The 9,811-nt window shown below is 68.0% G+C and overlaps 1 protein-coding gene across 1 annotated transcript; it reads left to right on the forward strand.

The window, feature by feature from the left end:
• The first annotated feature begins 1,616 nt into the window (after positions 1 to 1,616).
• Positions 1,617 to 7,191, forward strand: LOC105759762 (dnaJ homolog subfamily A member 1). The gene is made up of 8 exons (XM_030291538.3): positions 1,617 to 1,712; positions 3,174 to 3,318; positions 3,389 to 3,587; positions 4,909 to 5,013; positions 5,096 to 5,323; positions 5,871 to 6,101; positions 6,187 to 6,287; positions 6,381 to 7,191. The coding sequence occupies exons 2-8, from the start codon at positions 3,187 to 3,189 to the stop codon at positions 6,606 to 6,608; spliced, it is 1,224 nt and encodes a 407-aa protein (XP_030147398.2). The 5' UTR covers positions 1,617 to 1,712; positions 3,174 to 3,186; the 3' UTR covers positions 6,609 to 7,191.
• Positions 7,192 to 9,811: the final 2,620 nt, after the last annotated feature.

The following is a 9,811-nucleotide window of genomic DNA, read 5'->3' on the forward strand; positions in this document are numbered from 1 at the left end:
TTAGGGGGTCCTGACCCCCCAGCCCGGCCGAGGCCGTGGTGGGGCACAGGGGGGCACCAGAGCCCGGAGGGGTCCGGAGGAGCGGCCCTGACCCCCCCACTGCCCCCCTGAGTGGGGACAAAGAGAACTGGGGGATCCCAGCCCCCACTTCAGACCCCTGGAGAGACCCCAGCCCCCCAGTTCAGACCCCAGCCCCCCAGTTCAGACCCCAGCCCCCCAGTTCAGATCCCTGGAGAGACCCCAGCCCCCCAAATCTGACCCCTGGAAAGAACCCAGCCCCCAGCTGAGACCCCAGCCCCCCAGTTGAGACCCCAGCCCCCCAGTTCTCACCCCTGGAGAGACCCCAGCCCCCCAGTTCTGACCCCTGGAGAGACCCCAGCCCCCAGTTCTGCCCCCAGTTCAGACCCCAGCCCCCCAGTTCTGACCCTTTCCCAGACCCCAGCCCCCCAGTTCAGACCCCAGCCCCCCAGTTCTGACCCCTGGAGAGACCCCAGCCCCCCGGTTCTGCCCCTTTTCCCGACCCCAGCCCCCCGGTTCTGCCCCCTGGAGAGACCCCAGCCCCCCAGTTCAGACCCCAGCCCTCCAGTTCAGACCCCTGGAGAGACCCCAGCCCCCAGTTCAGACCCCTGGAGAGACCCCAGCACCCCAGTTCTGCCCCTTTTCCCGACCCCAGCCCCCCAGTTCTGACCCCTGGAGAGACCCCAGCCCCCCAAATCTTACCCCTGGAAAGAACCCAGCCCCCAGCTGAGACCCCAGCCCCCCAGTTCAGACCCCAGCCCCCAGTTCAGGTCCCTGGAGAGACCCCAGCCCCCCAGTTCAGACCCCAGCCCCCCAGTTCTGCCCCTTTTCCAGACCCCAGCCCCCCAGTTGAGACCCCAGCCCCCCAGTTCTACCCCTTTTCCAGACCCCAGCCCCCCAGTTCTGCCCTGGTACCCAAGTTCAGACCCCCCAGTTCAGCCCCCAGCCCCCTCCCTGCTCCAGCCCCCCCTCCATGACCCATTTAGGATCCCCCAGAGCTCCGGGGACCACCCTGTGACCCCCCCCGGGAGGAACCAGGGGGGACCCCTCAAGGAGTGCCCTCACCGGGACCCCCAGGACGCTGCTCAGGACCCCCGGGACACTCCCTGGGACCCCCAAAACCCCCGGGAGCCCTCAGCCCCCCCAAGAACCCCCACCCCAGCACCCCAAAAGTGTGTGGGTGTCCCCCCATGTCCCCCAGGCCACGCCCCCGGCACTGACCACGCCCACAACCGCGAAATTAGCCACGCCCACTGCTTTGGCCCCGCCCACTGCCCCGCCCACAAGTATAGCCACGCCCTCATTGGTCCCGCCCACTCCGTTGGCCCCGCCCACTGCCCCGCCCTCCGCGCGCCCTGCGCGCCCCCTGCCGGACTCCCGCCGCACCCGCACCTCCCACTCTTCCCTCTGATTGGCCACCCGCTACTAGCCAATCAGAGAGAAGTATCCACCCGTGAGTCCCCGCCCAACCGCTGTTTTAGCCAATCACAATGCGAAGCGCCTCCCCTCCACCCGAGCCCCGCAAGCACCGCCCCCACAACCAATCAGCGCCGCGGCTGAGGGGTGATGGGCGGGCGGAGGAGGGCGTTTCCACCAATGGGCGCGGCGTGCGGCGCGGAGGGGGCGGGGCCAGCGCGGGGGGCGTGCCCGTGGCTTCCAGAGAGTTCGGAGACGGCGGCGGAGCGGCGGCGGCGGTGAGTGAGGGGGGGGCGGCCCCGGGACCCCGCCGCGACCCCCGGAGCCCCCCGGAGCCCCCCGGAGCCCCCCGGCACCTCCGAGACCCCCCCGAGCCGCCCTCCCCGCCGGTGTCAGGGCGGGCCGGGCCCGCGCAGCCCTGCGGGGTTGACCTGAGGGCCTCCGGGGCACCGGGGGGGGCTCTGAGGCGGCCGCTCCTCCGTGAGCGCCGGGCTCGGCTCCGCTCCGTCACACCGCTGTGGGCTCCGGGATGTCACCGTGCTGCCCGGTACCCCTGCACACCCTCGGGGCAGTGGGACCCGGTGGGACCGACCCAGCCCGGGGGTCCCGGGGGATGGAGCAGCTCCAGCCACGGGGATCCCGCGCTGGACCGGGCAGGACCCAGCCCCGGGGTCCCGGGGGTCCCCAGCTCCAGCCACGGGAATCCCGCGTTGGACCCGGTGGGACCGACCCAGTCCCGGGGGATGGAGCAGCTCCAGCCACGGAGATCCCGCGTTGGACCGGGCAGGACCCAGCCCTGGGGTCCCGGGGGTCCCACGTTGGACCGGGCAGGACCCAGCCCCGGGGTCCCGGGGGTCCCCAGCTCCAGCCGCGGGAATCCCGCGTTGGACCCGGCGGGACCCAGTCCCGGGGGTCCCACGTTGGACCGGGCAGGACTGACCCAGCCCCGGGGTCCCGGGGGATGGAGCAGCTCCAGCCACGGGAATCCCGTGTTGGACCGAGCCAGCCCCGGGGGTCCCGGGGGTCCCCAGCTCCAGCCGCGGGGATCCCCCGTTGGACCGGGTGGCACCGACCCTCCCCGCCGGTCGCACCCAGCTCCGGTCCCGGTCAGACCGGTGCGCAGCGGGAAGCGCTTGTTCATTTATTTACCCGTGCGTGCCTCACGGGCGCTGCCCCGCGTCCCCCCGTGTCGCAAGATAAACGCGTCCCCACCCCACGCGGGGCTTATCGGCTGCGGCACACGGCCCCGGGGTGGGGACAGGGCCACCCCCGAGGCCGGACCCCCGTGCGGTGCCTGGATGTCCCCACAGCACTTCAGACATCCCTGACAGCGCGGGGGGACGCTCGAGGCGGGGCTGTGCATGAGGGAGAACAGGCAGCAAAGAGTTTTGGGGGGTCCCGCGGTGGGACGGGACTTGGGGGTCACCCCCACGCGTGCACACACTTGCAGGACGCCTGTGTGGGGCTGGCTGTCACCGTGTCATTGTCACTGTTGTTGTCGCCATCCCGTGTCCCACTGGGGGGAAACTGAGGAAACTCCAAGCAGGGATCAGCGGGGGTTTTGGGGGGGGATCAGGTTTTAGGGGGGATCAGGTTTTAGGGGGCTCACAGTGCCAGGCTCACGGTGCTCATGGTGCCAGGCTCACGGTGCCAGGCTCACGGTGCCGGGCTCACGGTGCCAGGCTCACGGTGCCAGGCTCACAGTGCCAGTCTCACAGCTCTGTCCCATCCCATCGCAGCACAGGCAGGAAGATGGTGAAGGAGACGGGCTACTACGACCTGCTGGGCGTGCGGCCGGGTGCCACCCTGGACGAGATCAAGCGGGCGTACCGGCGCCTGGCACTGCGCTACCACCCCGACAAGAACCCCAGCGAGGGCGAGCGGGTACGTGCAGCCCCCCATTCCCCCCCCAGGGCGACCCTGGCCCGCCTCACCCGCCTCTCCCCCTCCCCAGTTCAAGCAGATCTCCCAGGCCTACGAGGTGCTGTCGGACTCCCACAAACGGGCGCTGTACGACCGCGGTGGCGAGCGGGCCATGAAGGAAGGAGGCCTGGGCGGCCGAGGGGGAGGCAGCGGCTTCGGCTCACCCATGGACATCTTCGACCTCTTCTTCGGAGCGGGAGTGAGGATGCGCGGCCGGGCAGACCGGAGAGGTACGGGGTGAGGGACTCGCCGTGAGCCCGGGCTGGGAGGGGGCTGCTGCCCAACACGGGGCTCGCTCAGGGGGTGACAACCCTGCTGGCACCTTTTGGTGGGAAGGGGTTGCTGCCCAGCATGGTGGGGAGGTGACAACCCTGCTGGCACCTCTTGGTGGGACAGGGCTGCTGCCCAGCATGGTGAAGAGGTGACAATCCTGCTGGCACCTTTTGGTGGGACAGGGCTGCTGCCCAGCATGGTGAGGAGGTGACAACCCTGCTGGCACTTCTCAGTGGGAAGGGGCTGCTGCCCAGCATGGTGAGGAGGTGACAAACCTGCTGGCACCTCTTGGTGGGACAGGGCTGCTGCCCAGCATGTGGGGAGGTGACAATCCTGCTGGCATCTTTTGGTGGGACGGGGCTGCTGCCCAGCATGGTGGGGAGGTGACAATCCTGCTGGCATCTTTTGGTGGGAAGGGGCTGTTGCCCAACATGGTGAGGAGGTGACAACCCTGCTGGCACCTCTTGGTGGGAAGGGGCTGCTGCCCAGCATGGTGAGGAGGTGACAATCCTGCTGGCACCTTTTGGTGGGAAGGATCCCCCAGAGCTCCCCAGAGCACAGCACTGGCTCAGACCACAGGGGACTGCAGGGAGAGGGGCTGGCACCCAAACACAGTGTGACACCGGCTTGAGGGGGTCCCAGGCCTGCAGGGACCCCGTGTGTCAGTGTCACTGTCTCAGGGGGTGACAGCCCTGCCTGGATCTTGGGGTGAGAGGAGATTGGTGCTCAGCATGGCCCTGGCTCTGGGGATCCAGCCGGGCTCCCCAGGCTGTCTCTGCCCCTGCGGCACAGCTCCTCACCACCCTCATTACTTTCTCCACCTGCCTCTCTTCAAAGGGCCCTTCCCTGTGCCTGTCCCTGTCCCTGTCCCGGCTTTCCCCCGCCGTCCCCGGGGCCGGGCTGAGTCAGCCATGGGGCCCGGGGGTGGCAGCAGGACGCGGGGCCGGCCCGGTGACTCTCGGCGTGCCTTGGGCCTGGGTCACAGGCACGGGGTGACTCGCCAGGCGCTTCTTGCTGAGGCGGCAGCAGTTAATAGCAGGGCAATTATGAAGCCGAGGGAATCATCCCAGCCACTCCAGCTGGAGGGCAGCTGAGAGCCCCGGGGTGGCAGCCGTGCCCTGCCCACGCTGGGACCGGCACTGCCCCAGGGCTGGGGTGGAACTGTCCCTGTCCTTGAGGAGGGAGCAGGACTGGCTCAGCCGGTGTCCAGTGCCTGCCTGGCCGTGGCATGGGGGTGGCACGAGGCTGGTGCTGAGCCAGGCTGTGCCCTGTGCCCAGGGAAGACCGTGGTGCACCAGCTCTCGGTGTCGCTGGAGGATCTGTACAACGGCTCCACACGAAAGCTGTCCCTGCAGAAGAACATCATCTGCCGCAAGTGTGGAGGTGAGCGAGGGGCTGCAGGGCCTGGGGGGCCGCCCCAGCACCCCCTGCCCTACAGTCTGACCCCCTGCCCACCTTGGCACAGGCTGCGGGGTGCGGGAGGGCGCCCAGAGGAGGTGCCCCAAGTGCCACGGCTCGGGCATGGAGGTCCGCATCCACCAGCTGGGGCCCAGCATGATCCAGCAGATCCAGACCGTGTGTTCCCAGTGCCAGGGCCAGGGCGAGTGGATCCGGCCCCGCGACTGCTGCCTCACCTGCAACGGCCGCAAGGTCGTGCGGGAGAAGAAGATCCTCAGCGTGCACCTGGATAAAGGTGAGCTGGGGCTGGAGGCAGAGCGGGGTCACCCTGTTGGGAAGGGTAGATAAATATGATTAAGAACCATAATAGGACAGGCAGGATGAATATAACGCCCCCACTGGCTGGACAATAACCTTACCTACAGCGGGGTCCAAAAGCCAAATGGACAGTTCCATCTCACCCCCCAGAATCTATGGTTCACCCCACACCTGTAACCCTCCCCTGAACCATCAGGTGTCTGTGGCCCCATTGGCCCAAGTCCTGTTCCAGCCCACCTTGGAGCCCCCTTGATAAGGGGTCTCTGAGGGGCCTGGACGCCCTCTTGGATCTTCCCCTCTCCTCCTGGAGCGTCCTCTGGAAGTCCCTGCTCCCCTCTTTGTCTCTCCCCTCTCCCATCACCTCAGGCCCAGCCACGAGGCAGGGCCACAATGCATCCTGAATAAACCTCATCCCTAAGAGCAACCACAGAGATCTCGCTTGTATCCGTCCGTGGAATACCAATAAACGTCTTTACATCACCCCAAACTGCCACGCGGGCTCTGAGCTCCCTCCACTCTCACAGGCATGAAGGACGGGCAGAAAATCACCTTCCACGAGGAAGGGGACCAGGTGCCCGGCCTGGAGCCCGGGGACATCATCATCGTGCTGGATCAGAAGGAACATCCTGTTTTCCGGCGCAGCGGCGACGACCTCATTGTCAGGAGGGAGATCAGCCTGGCAGACGCCCTGTGTGGGTGCCGGCAGGTGATCCGCACCCTGGACAACCGCACCCTGCTCGTGTCCTCCCCGCCAGGTGAGGGGACTCGGGGCTGGGTGACACGCCAGGAGCTGCCAGCGCAGCGGGGTGACCTCCATCTGTCTCTCTCTCATCACCTCAGGTGACGTGATCCGGCCCGGCGACCTGAAGTGCATCCCCAACGAGGGGATGCCCGTCTACAGGAGCCCCTTCCAGAAAGGAAAACTCATCCTGCAGTTCGAGGTGAGCTCAAGCTGCCATCTCCCACCTCTGGCTTTCCCCAGTGGCCTCCCCACACCTCCCCACACACACCTCCCACCCGCTCTGTGCCCTCAGGTGAAGTTCCCCGAGCCGGGCTGGCTCCCCGCGGACCGCCTGCGGCAGCTGCAGGCCTTCTTCCCACCGCAGGAGGAGGTGATGGCCACGGAGGACACGGAGGAGGTGGAGCTCAGCGATTACACGGCGCACGGGGGCCCGGGCCGCCGGCCCTACACCGGAGAGGCGTACCACGAGGATGACTTCGAGGACGGGATGCGGCAGCACGTTCAGTGCCAGACCTCATAGCGGGGGCACACAGGGTAGGGCAGGGCCGGGGAGGGGCTGGCGAGGGGCTGGCGGAGCCACCACCTTCAGGGATGTACATAGGTCGCCTTTCCGACAGCACTTGGAGCCCCCCAGCCCTGCCCTGCCCTGCCCCGGGGTGCTCGGGGGCTGTGGGGTGGGCTCCAGTGCCGGTGGGCACACCCCAGCCCTGGCCAGAAAGGAGGAGGGGGTACCCCATACCTCTGCCTCAGTTTCTCCATCTGCCGTGGTGGAGCCAAGGTGGGGAGGAGGGGAGCTGCCCACCCCTTTGGGGTGCCCCACTGCCAGCCCCACACTCTGGGGGCTGCTGCCCGGGCCCCCAGCTCCTTGCTTTGCCCATTTCTTTCCTTACTGGAGCGTGGCTCAGGCCTGGGATGCAGAGGGGGTGGCTCTTTTCTCTTTGCACAGGACAGGAGGGGTTGGGGGGTGGGCCCGTCCCTTCCTTTTAATTTATTTTTGGAAGAATTTTAGAAGGTTTTTTTGTTGGGTTTGTTTTTGGTTTTGTTGGGTTTTTTTGGGGGGGGGGGTGTTGACTTTGTACTTGGCATTAAACGCGAATCCCAAACGGGTGTGTGGGGTTGAGTGTGGGGCAGGGTGTGGGGTTGAGCATGGGGCAGGGTGTGGGGTTGAGCGTGGGGCAGGGTGTGGGGCAATGTGTGGGGCAGGGTGTGGGGTTGAGCGTGGGGCAGCAGGAGCTCGGGGCCAGGGACTGCCCCGCTTTGATCTGGGGTGTGCCTCAGTTTCCCCATCCTTACACAACCGGGAGCTGCCGGATCCTGCCTTCCCCTGCCCCTGGCTGCTCCCAGCTCCTCCTGCTCCCTCAGGGGAGCACACGGACCCCACCCCTGCCTTTGCCAACCCCCCTTGTCCCCCTGTCCCACGGTTTGACCCCATGGATACCCCCAGGCCCTCACCCCTGTCACTTATCCAGAGCCCACCCCCAGTGACCCTCCTGGACCCTCTGCGTCACCTCAGCATCCTGGAGACCCCACAGTGGGGACAAACTCCCCCCAAACAGCTTCAGCCCCCCTTTCTCAGCCCTGGGAGGTTCCAGCCATGGCACAGATCTGGGCTGCTGAGCTGTTAAGGGGAAACCCCCCAAAAAATCCCCTACTGGGGGGCCAAGTTGCATCCCGTAACCTCCATGTGTGGCTGCTGGACCAGACCCCCCCCTCCACTGTGGGATGGAGGGTGAAACCCCCCAGGGGGCTCGGTGGGGTTGGGGTTAGAGGCTCCCCCTGCACTGGAGCCCAGGAAAGCTCCGGCAGCTGCAGCTGGAGGGGGAGAGGAGGAGGAGGAGGAGGAGGAGGAGGAGGAGGAGGAGGAGGAGGAGGCAGCAGAACAATGCTGGCCGGCCGCCAGCCGAGGGGAGTGGGGGGAAGGGGGGCACAAGGAGGTGACAGTCGCTGTCCCCCGGGGCTCGCCACGCCTTGCTGAGCCACCCCGAGCCGTGGGGACACCCCCGGGGACACGCGTGGCACCCCAGTTAGGTGGGGACACCCCCAGGGACACGCGTGGCACCCAAGTTAGCTGCCACGCTTAGGGGCAGGGGGTCTGTGCCATGTGCCAGAGCCCACCCGCGTGATGCCCCAGCAGGGTCCCCAGGCTTGTCACACACCCACAGACCCCTCGGGTCAGGCGGATTTTTGGGGGGACGATGCCCACCAGCCAGCCCAGGGTGGGCTCCGAGCTGGGCAGCGACCGGCCCGGAGGGTGGGGGGTGACCAGGGGGTGACCGCAACCCTTGTGGGGCGCAGTTTGGGGGGTCCCTTCGCAGGGGATGTGTGTGGGGGTACCGGCAGCGGAGCGGGGTGGCCCCCCAAACCTGCCCTGTCTGTCCCTGCAGGGACACCCCGGCACATCCCCCCGGTTCAGGCAGATCGGAGCCCCCCGCTCCCTCCCGATGGCTCCGGGGCAGGGGGGGATGAGATTCATCTCCCCCACACCCAACCCGAGCTCTGCTTCCAGGGAATGCGCGGAAAAATTCCGGGGTGAGGGGCCAGGGCCCCCCAGGGTCGGGCATTCATTCCCGGCGCACAGAATGGGGAGGGGGCCGGGCCCCGCTTTGTCTCGGGAGATGAAAGGCGAGGGGCCAGCCCGACCCCTCCTCACCCACCCGGGGGGCAACCCGACCCCTCCCCACCCACCCGAGGGGCCAGCCCGACCCCTCCCCAGCCCCTGGGGCAGCCCGACCCCTCCCCACCCACCCGGGGGCCAACCCGACCCCCTCCCCACCCGGGGGCCACCGGGGTCACCGGGGAGGATTAGTGCCGCATTAGAGGCGCCGCGGACCTCGCCACCACCCACGCGGAGCCGTGGGAGGGGGGCACGGCCATGCGGACCAATTTTGGGGTTCTCCCACCCCCCCTCCCCATCTCCGCACGGAGGAATTTGCTTTTGTTCCCAGAGCATCCGTGCTGCGGGGAGGGGGCAACACCCGGAGCCCCCACAGACCCCTCCCCATCCAGCCGTGCCCCCCCAACTCTCGGGGTCCCGGAGCCCCCCCAGTGACCCCCCCCAGCCCCAGGGCCGGCGGGGAAAGCGGATTTTCCTCCAGCCAGCCGAGCCCCCGCAGCCGGGGGGCGGCCGGACCCCATCCCCGCCGCTCCCGGGGGCTCCGGGGCCGCTCGGTGAAGTGGGGAGGGGGTCCGGTCCTGTGCCCACCCTCGGGAGAGCCGGGACAGGACCCCGGGAACGGTGCCAAGTGCCACCTGGAGATACCGGAGCCTTCCTCCCCCTTCCCCTCCTCCTCCTCCTCCCCAGGGAAGGTGTAATTCCACCCTCGCCGCTCCTGGACGAGCTCCGGGGGTGCGGGATCGCACCTCGGGCGTGGGGGTACCGCTAACCCCGAGCCCTGGTTCCCTTCTCCATCCCCCGTCTCCGCTCCGTGGGGCGGTGCCCCCCACCTGCCCCACAGCGGGAGCACCCCAAACCTCGGGGCAAGGGCAGTCCTGCACCCCAAACCTCGAGGAAGGGGCAGTCCTGCACCCCAAACCTCGAGGCAGGGGCAGTCCTGCACCCCAAACCTCGAGAAAGGGGCAGGATCACCCCAAACCTCGAGGCGGGGCAGGATCACCCCAAATCTTGAGGCGGGGCAGTTCTGCACCCCAAACCTCGAGGCAGAGCAGGATCACCCCAAACCTCGAGGTGGGGCAGGAGCACCCCAAACCTCGAGGTGGGGCAGG

The sequence above is a fragment of the Taeniopygia guttata genome, chromosome 25 (assembly GCF_048771995.1).
Source record: "Taeniopygia guttata chromosome 25, bTaeGut7.mat, whole genome shotgun sequence".
Lineage (NCBI taxonomy): Eukaryota > Metazoa > Chordata > Aves > Passeriformes > Estrildidae > Taeniopygia > Taeniopygia guttata.